The sequence below is a fragment of the Notechis scutatus genome, chromosome Z (assembly GCF_049901735.1).
Source record: "Notechis scutatus isolate UNSWTSFEM ecotype Mainland chromosome Z, rNotScu1.2, whole genome shotgun sequence".
In the NCBI taxonomy this organism is placed as follows: Eukaryota; Metazoa; Chordata; class Lepidosauria; order Squamata; family Elapidae; genus Notechis; species Notechis scutatus.
The window spans coordinates 115,072,759-115,087,608 of record NC_142025.1 but is presented as its reverse complement, the minus strand read 5'-3'; the positions used below and the strand labels follow the sequence as shown (position 1 = coordinate 115,087,608).

Genomic DNA, 14,850 nt, shown 5'->3' with positions numbered 1-14,850 from the left:
GTTGATGCTTGATAATCACTGATGATGTTTGGACAGTTGTGATGTCATCATTATCATTGATGTCCTCTAGACCAAATAAGATGGCGTTTGGACGTTTCCGTTCACGCTCAACGGCTTCTCTGATGAGGATTGGGATATCAATATTTGTCTGGGTTGTGTTTATTTGTGGATTGGGTTTTGGATTGGGTTGTGGTTGTTGGGTAGAGATGTGGTTTGTAGCTATTGGATGTTCAGGTTTTATGCGTTGTGTCTTTTTTTCAAGGTTGGATATTCTTTCTTTTACGGCGTCCAGGATGCTACTATGGTGTTAAGGGATGTTTCAATGGTTTCAATGGTATCAACTCTTTCAGACAGATCCAGTTTGGGTCTGCATGATTTGCAGAGATATGGAAACTCATTGGATGATTCTAGGTATTGAATCATTTGCTCAGGTAATCCCAAGCAGTCATGATGAGCGTATTTTTACACAGAGAACATTTGATGGAGTTTTCATTATCCTTTAGATTTTTGTAGCATTTAAGGCATGTGCAGGAGTCTTGTGGTTCATTGGTGGGGATTATCTTCTCTTTAGGTTGTGGTTTGGCATTGGATTTTCTTTTTGGCATGGTAGGTTTGTTAAGATAGTACGTTGATTGAATGAATTAAAGGAACAATTTTGGGTAATCTATATAGCCAATATCACATCAAACAATCAATTGCAGTAATCTCTCTCTAGTCAGATAATATTCCTGAGCAACAATCAGCCTAATCAATTAATTACTCTAATCACTAATCAATTAATTACACTAATCATTAATCACACTGTTCATTTAAATTCACTAAATCATTGATTTTATTATTCAATTAAATTACATGAATCTTGATCTTTTAAACTAGTCAGTAATCACACTATTTGCACTAAACACTCTAATCACACTAATCAATTAAAACAATAAATCAATTAAACCATTAATAAAATATTTTATAGAAATTGATTATCTAATCGTTGATATAGGTGATGAGGTAGAAAAGTTGTAAGTTTTGAGGTAATGAATTAATCAGTGTTTGATTAAAGTAATGAGGTAGTATTAAGAGTCTGCAAGGAAAGGGCTAATTGTTTTACTAGCAGCTGTAGTTGACTGAATGAGAGGAATTTATTGCTCTTTGTAATAGCAGATTGCTATTACTCTGTAAACAAAAGGTTGTAACACGATGTTCAAAGGGTTTTTATCCGAGTGAAGGAAAGGGCTTCACTTCTAAGATCAGAGGAAACCAACTATTCTTCTCTCCTTTTTGCAAGCAGACTTTGATTCAGCAGAGACAAACTGAACAATTCACAGGAGGCAACAGGAAACTTTTTGTTTTTGTTTTCCCTTGATGAATGAGATTTCTGGGCCCCTCCTAGTTAACTAAATAGACTTTCAAAGTTTGTTGCTTTTAAGAGAAAGAGGCACGTCTTGCACTGGCAATTCGAACAGTTTATATTTTTACTGTGTAGACTCAGATTTGTATTGAGCATTCACTCCTGGCTTCAATATACTTCTGCTTCTATCATTCCTGGCTTCAATATACTTCTGCTTCTATCACAGGAAATAAAATTGCTTCCAATCTTCACAGGAGTTCAGTTATAACAATACTTCCCTACTTATTGGGAGTCCAAAGTTACTGTTCTTTTAAAAGATGGAGTCCGGATTAGCAATTTGGCGAATCCAGCTGTTGCTTCCCCTTTGCCATTCAGGAACACTCTCTCTCCAGCTGAATTGTTAAAAGAAATGCCTTGAAGAAATGAATGGAGCTACTTGAAAGAGAATGAAAGAGAGTGTTTGAGAGAGATGAACAGAGACAGAGAGACAGAGACAGAGAGACAGAAATAGACAGACACACACACACACATACACACATACACAGAGAGAGGATAATAATGAAAAAATGGTCAGTATATTTAACTTTCACTTACTCATTCTTCCCATTGCTTTAACAAATATCAAATAAGTACACTTAGAATATAGATAACCTATATTTCAGAGAAAGACACAGGTCTGTTCTGGTATTAATTTAATGTTACTTCCGGGGGGGAAACAAAACAACAGCAGTTAATCAAATCAAAATCAAAACAAGGTATTGACAATATAAAACTTAATTCAGATAAAATTTATATTCACTATTTTATACAACTAGGCAATTAAATTTGGACCATATCTAAACTCATCCTACATTGTTTGTTCTTCATTAATACTAAGGTATTTGACATCCTGAGCCCTGACAAATTTCCTTTAGCCAGATTTTATCATCTGAGACAGAGAGAGAGGCAGGGGGGAGAGAGGGAGGGAGGGAGAGGGAGAGGGAGAGGGAGGGAGGGAGAGATATTTACCTCCCAACTCTAAAATATTCATGAGCCAAGGGGAAATAGAATGGAGAACTGGCTGAAGATAATTTTGGATAGCAATATCACTTGGACTTATTGTCTATGGAGATTCTCAGTCATCCAGGTCATGGATGTCATTGTGCTTTTCAAAAAGGCAACTAGAGAGTCATCAGAACCCTGCCTACCAGCAAAGATGGAAAAGAAAAAGAAAGAAAACACATCAAGGAAGCCCTTGGAACATGTGGCTACCCCAAGTTGGACTTCATCAAATCTCAAAAGACCCTACAGCAGTGCCTCCATGACAGACAATGAAGTAACATTGTCATTCCATACATTGCAGGCATACCAGAAAAGCTCAGGAGGATCTTCAGCCAAAATAATATCTCCAAAGTTTGAAGTGTGCTGGACTATACAGCACAGAAAACAATAAAGCAAAACAGAAAGACCCTCCCTAAATCTTTTTCTAAAATGGTAGATGAAATAAACTTAAAAGATACATGGAGAGAAAGAAATGCTAAAACCAAACAATACACCTTCGACTCAAATAGACATTTATCATGGTCCAGAATAGATATGATATGGATGTCTACAGAATTGTTAACTAATATTCAAGAAATAAATATTGACACAAGTACTTGGGCAGATCACAATCCAATGACAATTAAATGGAAAGGACAAAGAAGAAGATCTAGATGGACGTTAAATAATACTATTTTAAAGGGAAAAGACTTCATACAGTGGATGGAGAAAGAACTGGCTTTTTTCTTTAGAGAAAACAAAAAAGAAGATAAATCAATCCAGAACGTATGGGATACAATGAAGGCATATGCCAGAGGCTTGATAATAGACTATACAAGGAAAAGAAATACCATGAAAAGATTAGCCTCTAAGGCATTAGAGGATGAGTATAAAGGACTTGAAAAAGAGTTACAGAAAATGCCACAGAAAAAGGACATTAAGTTAAAAATGGATATAACCAAGCATAAAATGGGTCTAATAGAAAAAGAAGAACTAGCACATAAAATTAGAGCTGCTAAACAGAACTACTTTGAAGATGCTATACACACAAGAGAATACTGATGAGGAAAGAGTTAAACAGTATTTACAGAATGCTAATCTACCCCAGATATCTACAGAGATTGAAACAATGTTAGAAAGCAATATAACGATGATGGAGTTAACTGAAGCACTCAAGAAGCAAAATAATGGAAAGGCACCAGGCCCAGATGGACTTCCGGCAGAATTTTACAAAATATAACAAGAATCGTTGAACTTTCCATTGCTAGAAGTTATGAATGAAGTTATGTTAAAGAAGAGGATACCTAAATCATGGTCAGAAGCTTATATTACACTTATTCCAAAAGAGGAGGCCAATCCATTACAAATCAAGAACTATAGACCTATTTCCTTACTAAACGCAGATTATAAAATTCTTGCTTCAATATTGGCAGAAAGACTTAAAAAATACTTAAACAATTTTATCCATCCTGATCAAAATGGATTTCTGCTAAAGAGACAAATTAAAGACAATATGAGAGTAATCTTGGACACTTTGGAATACTACGAGGCACATCCTGAAAAACAAATGGCTTTGATATTTTTAGATGCAGAGAAGGCATTTGATAATGTGAATTGGTGATTCATGTTATTACTGCTGGAACAGATGGGCTTTGCTAAAAAATTTATTCAAGCAATAGAAGCTATATATCATAAGCAAACGGCAAAGGTAATGATAGAGGGAGAACTGACAGACTCTATCGATATAAGAAAAGGAACAAGACAAGGGTGCCCACTATCACCTCTGTTATTTGTGTTAACCTTGGAAGTGCTAAATAGAAATATTAGAGATGAAAAGAATATAAAAGGGATGAAAATTAAAAAGGAAGAATTTAAATTGCAAGCATTTGCAGATGATCTGGTTTTCATTTTAGAAGACCCACTAGAAACAGCATCAAAATTGATAGAAAAGATAGAGACATATGGAAAGGTGGCTGGCTTGAAAATAAATAAAGATAAGACAAAGATCTTGACAAAGAATATGTTATTAAGACAAAAGGAAGAACTGGCAGATCTATTGAAAATTCAGGTCACGAATAAGATCAAGTACTTGGGGATATATCTGACAGCAAGATGCAGTACACTAAAAGAGAATAATTATATCAAACTTAAGCAGCAGATAGCGCTAGATCTGGTGAAATGGGAAAATTTACAACTGTCATTAATAGGGAGAATATCAACAATCAAGATGAATATATTACCCAGAATTTTATATTTGTTCCAAACAATTCCAATTAGGCTTGGAAAAGATTACTTTGAAGATTTAAATAAAATTGTGTTGAAATACATATGGCAAGGTAAGAAAGCAAGAATAAAATTAAAACTTTTGCAAGATGCTAGAATAAGAGGAGAATTTGGTTTGCCTAATTGGTAGTTGTACTACCTAGCTGCAAATTTGATGTGGGTTAAGGAATGGATAACATTAAGAAATGCTAGATTGTTGACACTAGAAGGACATGATCTGTTGTTGGGATGGCATGCTTTTTTATGGTATAAAGGAACTAAAACACAAAGGTACTTTAGAAGACATTATATACAGGAGTCTCTGTGGTTAAACTGGGATAAGACTAAAAGGCAATGTTATTTGAAAATTCCAGTCTGGCTATCGACTATTGAAGCTTTTTCTTATTAAGTAAAATATTAAAATTAAGTAAAATATGATTATTTCATAAAACATGAATGAATAAAAGTATAGTCAAATGATTGATTAATAATGATATTAATGTATTTAATGTTTAATTGAAAGTACGAGTATATACAATGTAATTGTAATTGAAGACTATGAAATGGAAGCACAAAACAATTTGTAAACCAACCGGCACACTGTATATATATATGGAAGATGGCTTGATGTTTTTATGTTTTGTTTGCTCATGTTTGTTTTAAAAATCAATAAAAATTAAAAAAAAATCTCAAAAGACCCTACAGCAGTGCCTCCATAACAGACAATGAAGCAACATTGTCATTCCATACATTGCAGGAATATCAGAAAAGCTCAGGAGGATCTTCAGCCAAAATAATATCTCCAAAGTTTGAAGTGTGCACTTCAAACCCAAGTAAACACTAAGGCAGAAGCTTGTCATCCGAAGGATAAAGCATCCTGACATAAATTTAGCAACATGGTATATCCAGTACAATGCAGTGAGCCATGTGCAGATGTGTCCATTGAGGAAAGAAAACAACCACTTCATAAGCACATGGCATAACATAAGAGAACAAATCCATCAGGACTAAATTCAGAAGTCCATCAACATTCAAAAGACACAGACCATTCTTTTGAAGGCTTCAGCCATAACAATACAAGAGCAAACAATAGATACCAACTCAAGGTTAATCGCACCAAACTCAATGTCTGGAATACTCTACCTGACTCTGTGGTTTCTTCCCCAAACCCCAAAAACTTTAACCTTAGACTTTCTACTATTGACCTCACACCTTTCCTAAGAGGTCTGTAGGGAGCATGCATAAGCGCACCAACGTGCCTACCATCCCTGTTCTATTGTTTCTGTTATTTTTCTTATATGTATCCATGTATTCATAACTATGTTTTTACTTACACCTATTATCTTGTAAGCAATTGACAAACCAAATAAAATACAATAAAAATAAATAAAGACAGCAAAGTCTACATTTTGGACAGAGAGGGCCACTTGTTTAAAAGAGGGGTTAAAGAGGCTATCTAGGTCAAAATTGAACACAACATCATCTTTCTCCAGTTTACAACATAGTCCTTTCAACAGTTACAATAAGGCTCTACACCAGAGGTGGTATTCAGCAGGTTCTGATCAGTTCTGGAGAACTGGTAGTGGAAAATTTGAGTAGAACAAGCAAATACCACCTCTGACTGGAGATTTTACAGTCTCCTTCCCCTGCCATGCCCACCAGGCCACGCCCACAGAACCAGTAGTATAAAAAATTGAATCCCAACATTGCTCCATACCCAGTTGCACCAGGTGACCTTCATGACTCAGATAAACCTCCAGGTGACCTTAACTACTCATTAGAAAAATAGCAATGACCACCTGTCTGCAAATAGTATAACTCCTTCCATTCCCCACCATCCAGTCAGAGCTGAAGAAGTTCTTGGATGGGAAGCAAAACATCTTCAAAAAATAAATAGAAAGTCCAGTTGCCTTTTGAAAAAGCTCTATTTGGGATACTTAAACATATACTGCTTCACAGTGCTTTCTAAGCAGTTTAGAGAGTCAGCATATTGCACACATCTGGCTCCTCATTTTACCAACCTCAAGAAGGATGGAAGACTGAGTCAACCTTGAGCCAGTAGGAATCAAACTGCCAAATCGCTGGCAACTGGCAGTCAACATAAGTAGACTATAGTACTGCTTTATAACCATGCACCACCATAGCTCTGATGAGAATCATTATTCACAAGCAAAAAAAAGAAGAAGAAAGACTGCCTTCAGACACAATGCAATTGAATTCTTCTTGGGAACCCAGTTGGATACATTCACAAGGCAGGCCAATTCTATGTGAAAGTGAAAAGTTATTTATACAATGAAAATTGATGCATACAGTAAATCCCTTTGATTATACGGAAATTAGGAAATTTGTGGTTTATGTTCATCCTTTTATTTTATAAAACTAACAGCTTTCTTGCCTCGATCTCTCTATTGATTTGTGACCATAGACCAGGTAAATAAGCTATATTAGATTGTGGATGATTGTGGATAATCACTGGCATACAAGATAGGTATGGCATGGAAAGATTACCTGCCAAGGCAGCAGATTTGGGAATTCAACCCTTTGAATCTCTCTTGGTTGGGATTTTGATCTCACTGCCTCATGCAAAGAATGTGCCACTGCGTAAACAGCATTGTAGATACTGTAGCTTTGGCCAGTCATCTGAAATTCAAACAGAGGTGCAGGCAGGTTCTCCAAATTCTCTTCCCCACTACAAGTTTCATTGACCAAGTCTGCCTTTGAAAACAGACAATTAAACAATTGTTGCCAAACTTCTTGAAGAAATCCACTTTTGTGGGTTGAAGGTTTGATGACTTGAATAAATTCTTTGAAGCCTTGAATGTCTCTTGAATGCACGGCAAAGGAAAGAGCCCCATGGAACACCTGGAGATCCCAACTCCTTTGAAATCCCATCAGGATGAAATCAATTGGATTCATCAGGATCCAAACCTTTCTAAATAATGCACTCTCTTTATTTTCAGGATCATGTAGAAACATGATAGTTCTTAGCCACACTATTGTGATGGATTCCCCATGGACAACAAAAACATTCGCTTTTTGATCTTTCAGTTTATCAGTAATAATTGAGATTGAATTAGACAATTCAGGCAAGTCTTCCAAGTCAAGATATTGTGGAATCTTTTGTGTAAAAGCTAAGCAGACCCCGTTCTGTGAAAGCAATGGCTGCACTTTCTGCAAAAAATGTTCTTCCTTATTTTCAAAAGCAAAGACTCCTATCCACATCCATCCAAAATGGAGGAGAAGTTGTATAAGTCCAGGGTACTGATGATCCTCTTTTGGGACCATGCAATAAATGTGAAATAACTCAGTAATTGAAAAGTCTTCTTGGGCAAAGGAACCATAAGTCAACTAAACAAACGAAAAAGAGAAACTTGTTATTCATGAAAATCATGGGGAAAGTATGAAGAAGACTGCGGTTAGAAACTTAATGAAACTCTCCCTACACTGAACATTTGTCCAATTGTTTGTAGATTATGACATTTGATGAAAAAGAGGAGCAACTAAAATTCCTTAATGAAATATTTTCTCATCTGAAATTTACTTACATTACAACCATATTAAGTTTCCAAATCCAGAGTAAATCCAGTATGTTCATCCCTTTAGAATTTCTGAAACTTGCTAAAAATCTGAGCTTGTGATCTTTTCTCAGCTGAAGGAAAGGATTTTTAAGAGCTAGACTTACTGGATTACCTTCTTCCCTTACTTGTAGCAGATAAAAAAATACTTACACATGGAAGACTATGTCCATGAGATTCTGGAGGAATAACAAGGGTTAATCATGTCTTCATTTACTACAATTATTATAGAGATCTCCAAAAGTACCAAATAGCCCCATTGTCAGCCTCAAGATCTCTTCTACATCTTTTCTACTGCGATCTCTTCTACACCTTTTTCAACAATTTCCAGGCAAATCAATTGACTTTTAAATTCAGTTATCAGATCCAACCAAGACTACCAAGGGGAGTTGTCACCTATTGTTGGGTAGCTTAGTGGAATATGGAGTTGAGTTGTGGGCAGAAGTGAAAATGCTGGATAGCTTTGAGTTGGGGATGGGAAAGAAGTGGCTGAAAGGAGATCATTCTTAAAACCATGAGATATAATAGCAGTGTTCCAATATTTGAGGGGCTCTTACAAGGACAAGGGTATCAAACTGTTTCCACACCATCCCACCCACGATGAGATCACCAGATTGGTACCACTTGGAGAACAGGAAAGCATTACCGCTGGGCAGCTCAGAGCAACTACTTTCTGCACCAAGAGCATCAGAAGGAACAAAACATCTTCAGGCATTTGTCATAGTGAAAATATTTGTGCCTCCTGTCCATAAGGAAGTTTGTTTTTCAATGGTTCATTCAATGATTCATCCAAAGTTTATATCTGACAATACACCTAATCAGAAATCCCACCATTTTCTATTTGAAGTTCAATGTGTCTGCAACTTTGTATACTGAGTATCATTAGGATTGAACAGATGTTCTGGAAAAGAAGAGATGAGAGAGGAAACTTGTAGCAATGAATCTGATGGAGCCGTTATTATCCCTTTGTGCCAATCTCTCTGGGGTTGAAGAGTTACTTTATAACCAGATATATACTTTAATTGTTCCTGGATTTAAATACCTTTATGTACAGTCCTTGATGTTTTGACCTAGTTAAAAAAAATACGGCGATTCCTGTAGGATATAATTATTTTGTTTTTGACAGAATAAGTGGTTCAATTGGAGGTTCAACTTTTTTTTCAAGTGAGCAAATGCTAATAAAAATAATCTAAGAGACACTGGCAATTGAAAATAGCCTCAAGTGTTGAAGTTAATGTTCATTCCTTACAATGGAACAGGGTTCCATTTTCCATATAAAATGAATAGAATTATTTAGTAGAGAAGAGGAAACATTTTACACATTAAGGTCTGAGAGAATATTTCAAAAATAAATCAACAGACTAAGATAATCCAGAAGCCATAGGATGCTTTATTCTATAAGGTACTGCACTACCAGACCCCTAACCCCTAACCCCGTTTTAGGAGAAAGGAGACACTCCCTTTTAGTAAATTCAGCTTATTTAATAGATTACATAATACTTCCTGTTTTCCATACATAGAAGTTAGAGAGGTTTTCATAGGAGAGACATGGAGCAGGTAGGCAAATGTAAGCAGAACGTAAGTTGGTGTCTCTGAAAATAGATTGAGCACACTTTCAAAATAATAATAATTTTGCAAATTGTTTTAGGATGGTCAGTATATAACTGACTACTGAAAACCTGTTTCTGATTGAAGTATTGATTAATTGTATAATCAGGCTAAATATACTTATTTTGTAATCAGGCCAAATATGCTTTGCACACAATTTATTTATTTTAATATTTTTCCAGAAATTTAAAAATTACAAGACATACTGTGTTAATTTCTGAAATTTTAACCTCAGTGCTCAGTGTTCAACTAGAAAGCTGTGGCTTGTTGTTTTCTCTGTTGATTTAGTTTTCTAGGAACTATAGATTAAGGGTGAGGTTCTCTCTAAACCCATACATCTTGCTCATGTGAATTGTTTAAGTTCTTTTTTTAAGGACATATTTTATTAATTTTCAAAACAATACACAAAACCAACAAAACATAAAATGTAAGAACATAGAACATCTTTTAAGAAAGCAAATAAAACATCTTATTTAAGTACAGCATAGTTCCAAATTATCCCATTTCCATACAATTTAATATGCATCTTATATATTCAACTTCATATCTTATTACTCTTTTTCCAATTTCTCACTCTTTTTTCCCTTTACTTCTATTCAATTTTATTCATTAAACTTATACTTTCATCTATCTTATTTACAATTTCATATGTTCTCATCCAACAATCTTAATTCTCAATAAGCAAACATAAACAAACAAAACACGTAACATGAAAACATAAAACTTCTTTTTAGAAAGCGGCTTAACCCCAGGTTACATCTTTTGTACAGACATAAATCAAATTCATGCTCACCTTATATACTATTTCAATCTTATCTAACATTCTATACTTTCTATATGTCTTCCCCTCTTTTCACTCTCTTAATTCTATTTTATTTACTTCATCTCAATTTAAACCATTATATTTGTATCTTTTGTCCGTTCTTTTTCAATTGTCTATTTATCTTTTCTCTTTAATACAAATTTTTTCCTGTAATCAGTGGTTGAAGTATGATGCCTTTCTATCTTTTCCCCAATTTAACACTTAAAATACTACATAATTTCCATTCTGATTCTGCTTAGTACATTCTAAATAACATTTTAAAATTAAAAAAACATAATAAGCTTATAATATAATAAAAACAATGTTCCATAACAAATTAATTAGTTAGACTCTATTATTAAATCTTAGATATTTTACACATAAATATTTGGTATTATTAAATCTTAGATATTTTACACATTCCCTACAATATTCTATTAATACATATAATATTCCAGTTTTCTAACTCTATTTCAAATGCAAATACTACAATACAATCTTGTGTACTTTTGCAGAATCTCTTTAAATCGTATTTTACCCTTTATCTCTAAAACCCCCTGCTTTTTAGCATCTTGTTTTTAAGCCTTTATAACTTCTTTTTCCTTTTTCCTTTCCTTTTCTTGTCAAATCTAATCTTTTACCCCCCCATCTCTCAATCTCCACCCTTTTAGTCTCCCCTCTCTGTTGTATTTCTTTTTCTGTTGCTTTCTGACATTATAACGATTTTTCACCTTATTTTTCCCTTTCTTGGTTGTTTTTTTGAATCTTGAATTCTCCATTTTCTTTCTGCCTTTTCCCTTTACTTCATCAGCTAAAATAGTTTGTCCATTAAAGATGGCTTCTCCTTCTTCATCCCAACTTTCTGATTGCTGTATTTCTGATAGGTAGAAATCGCCATTTCTAAGAGGTGGAAAACAGATTCAAAAGAGCCCTTGCCTTCTTGTTCCTCTTCTTTTAGCTTTTAAATTCAATTTTCAATTCTTCCACAGATAATGCCATTGTTTTATTTTTATTTTTTTTAAACAATCCAAGTGTTTTTAAACTTTCAAAAATAGTTTGCAAAAGTTCCAAAGTCATCAAGCAATCCAAATCAACCCAAACTGTTTCATTTAGTACTTTCTTCTTGTAATACTTTCTCTTCTTGGGGTAGAGTTCAATTACACAATTACAAAATAATTTCTTAGAAGTCTTTATTACAGTTTAATCTCTGATCTTATAAACTCCAAGCAGTCTCCTCCAGCAGAATTTTAATATAAATCATTTGCCTCTCCCTTACCACTTATAGCAAAAAAAAAAAAAAAAAAATTGATTTTAAAATATCAATGTTCAGAAATCTTTAATGTCCCCTTGGCTTTAATTTTCAAAATTAATTGCCTTCTGTTGCCAAAGCGGGTGTTTCTGATTTCCATTGCTATCTCTGTAGGGAAGGAGAGTGAAGCAGAAAAAAAACTTTCCCTTCTCACTTTCATCCGCAGCTTTTAACAATCTTCTTGGGAACAATGTATCCTTTAAAGAGCTAAATTCCAGGGTGTTCAGATGTTACTTATTGTCCTGGTTCAGCCAAAGACTTTCATTTTCTCCACTTCCTCCTGCACAAAACTTGTCCGGCTGAGAGGTTCTTTGTGGTGGCCATTGCTGACCGCCGCTCCACCGCCTTTGAAAAAGGGAGTTTAGCCGGCTGAGGAAGGGGATTGCAATGTCCCCAGACCCCTGTCTGTATCTCACTCTGTCTTCAGTTATCCCTACAGGATAACTATAGCCTCCAGATCCACTGGATCGGAGGCACTCCAGCAGCGTAGCGCGGCAGGGATCGCGCACAAATGCAAATTCCTGCCACCACCGAAGCCTGACAAACCGGAAGTCCAATTTTTAAAGTTCTTAAGGGATATTCCATGAGTGCTCATAATTCTTAGTTCCACCAAAGTCAATATCTAAGGTGTGTGGCCACTTTGGCTGCAAAAATAGAAATATTAAAACACCTTTAGTCTATCTTACCATTCCTTTCCTGTTTAGTAAAACAGAATGTCAATAGATTTAATTGTTTCCATATTTATGTCTGGAGATTCTCAGTCATCCTGGTTATGGTTGTCCCAAAGATATTTTCCAAAAGGCAATTGGAGTTTCTTAATTTTTTATTTGAAACATTTCACTTCTCATCCAAGAAACCTCCAGATTTGAACCAGAATTGAGAAGTTTTGTGGATGAGAAATGAAACGTTTCAAAGAAAAAACCAAGAACATTCAGTTGTTTTTTTGGAAAAACACCTTTATTTTTGTGTTGTGAAATGTGGCAGAGCTGATTTTGGTTTTTTTGCATTCTTCTTTTTGATAATTTCCATGCAATGAAATATGCTTTACTTACAAGAATGTTAATAAAACAAACACAAAGATAGTTCCCTCTTCTCTCAGCACTAGAAAACTTTCAAAACACAAAGAATTCTTATATTTACATGAAATACTCTACATTTTCTCTACAAACAGTCATATAAATGATTCTTTGATTGTTATGCATGGTCAGATGATTCAAAGGAAAATCTTTACATTGGTGAATCATAAAGGTTGAGAAAAGGATGTTGGTTGAATAGAGTTTGATAGAAATGGTAAATCAAGTGAGACATCATCCCACCGATGATGAGGTCCCCAGGTTGAAACCACTCATGTGGAACAGGGAAGGCATCACTTGCAGGACAGCTCAAAGGAACTGCTTTGTGCATCTGCAATACCAGGAGGATCGATTTTATGGTTCTCTGTGTATGGAAAAAGTGTCTGAGTCTATCTTCAAGGAGAACCTCTGGAAGATAAAACAGAAGGAAGAGAACTTTTGGAAATGAATCTCACAGAGTTAGCATTACCACTTCCTTCCTCTGTGTGGCTCTTGAAGTATTCATATGGATTGTTTCTCAATTTCTATTCCCTTATATGCAGAACATTTGATATTTTGGTCTGCTAAAATAATAGAATGACTGCAGTCATTTATAAGGGACATAATTGGCATGGAAACACTAACCACCTGGTGATGTTTTCTTAACATGTGTGATGAACAACTTTCTTTCTTTAGAGTGACATAATAAGTGACTGGTGCTTAATCTGTTTTGAAAATAGTGGAGAAATAGAATTGGGAAGTTTGAAGCTACAACATTGCACTAATTCTAGAAATCAGGAATGTTTGATGAAATGGTCAGATGTCAACTATTTGTTACAGATTAGCTGGTCTTGATTTCAAAATCCTTTGGAAACTAGATAAAACTTCCAGTTCCAAATCATGCTTGCCATGGTGTTTCCTGTGACATTACAGAAGCCAAACTGTTATTTTAAAGAGTATTGATGCTTTTGAACTTTGCTGTTAGGGGAGACTCCTGATAATTCTTTGGTGGCCAAGAAAACAAAGTTTGCAGAACTATCTTCTCCCCACCCTGCCACCTCAGCTGCTGTCCCTGCTAGTCCATGGAACCAGAAAAGTTGTGGACCGCTGATCTTTGGAGTTCCTTTGTTGAAAACATTTTGATGGCACATAATCAATCAATCAAATCATTGAAATGTTAAGAATTGACTACTGAAGAAAGTTGTGATGACATGGACAACTGTTGGCATTCTATTTATTATTAATCTCTTGTTCCTTTCATCCTTGATTATAAATTTATAACTAAAATCCAATAGTATTGAACCATAAACATATCCCTAAATATTTATTTGTATTGTTTTATGTCCAAGCTAAGCCTAAATCAAATATATATAAAAAACCCAATATAGCCCGGCAAAGAGTAATGTTTCCTTTTTTTGGATTAGAAGACAGACCATGCAGTCACAGAACAAATTACAGCTTGCTTTGAGTTTTTATTTCTTTGAAGATTTTGAAAGATTTGTAGATACATAATCCTATCTATTTCTGCATTTACAGTTTCTGATTCAGAACATACTTGCATCAATGTTCAAAGCCCATAGGAAGAATCAAGACTTCAGTTCCTTGTACAGTGTTTTCAGGAATGGAGTTATACTTATCCTGTTTCCCTGAAAATACGACCTACCCTAAAAGTAAGTCCTAGCTTGATTTTTACTGTGCACTCAATATAAGCCCTAATTCAGATCTCGCCCACTCCAGAGTGCACAGATAAAATTTAAGCTAGAGTGGGGCTGGGGGGGCTGGAGCTTCCCTACTACTTATCTTTGAACAGTTGTAGCCAGGCCTCACACATCCTGACACCTGCCTTGCCAGCTCATTTCTTCTGCAGCCAGCAAGGCTGA

The 14,850-nt window shown here is 35.1% G+C and overlaps 1 protein-coding gene across 1 annotated transcript in view; it reads right to left on the bottom strand.

Moving 5' to 3' along the window:
- The window catches only part of LOC113427895 (vomeronasal type-2 receptor 26-like), a 60,163-nt gene that overhangs the window by 30,457 nt on the left and 14,856 nt on the right, over nucleotides 1–14,850 (bottom strand). Inside the window, exons 2-3 of the mRNA XM_087947377.1 lie at nucleotides 7,199–7,972; nucleotides 1,681–1,774 (exon numbers count right to left, since the gene is read on the bottom strand). Of these exons, the coding sequence (XP_087803503.1) occupies nucleotides 1,681–1,774; nucleotides 7,199–7,972 (868 nt within the window). The remainder of the gene's footprint in view (nucleotides 1–1,680; nucleotides 1,775–7,198; nucleotides 7,973–14,850) is intronic.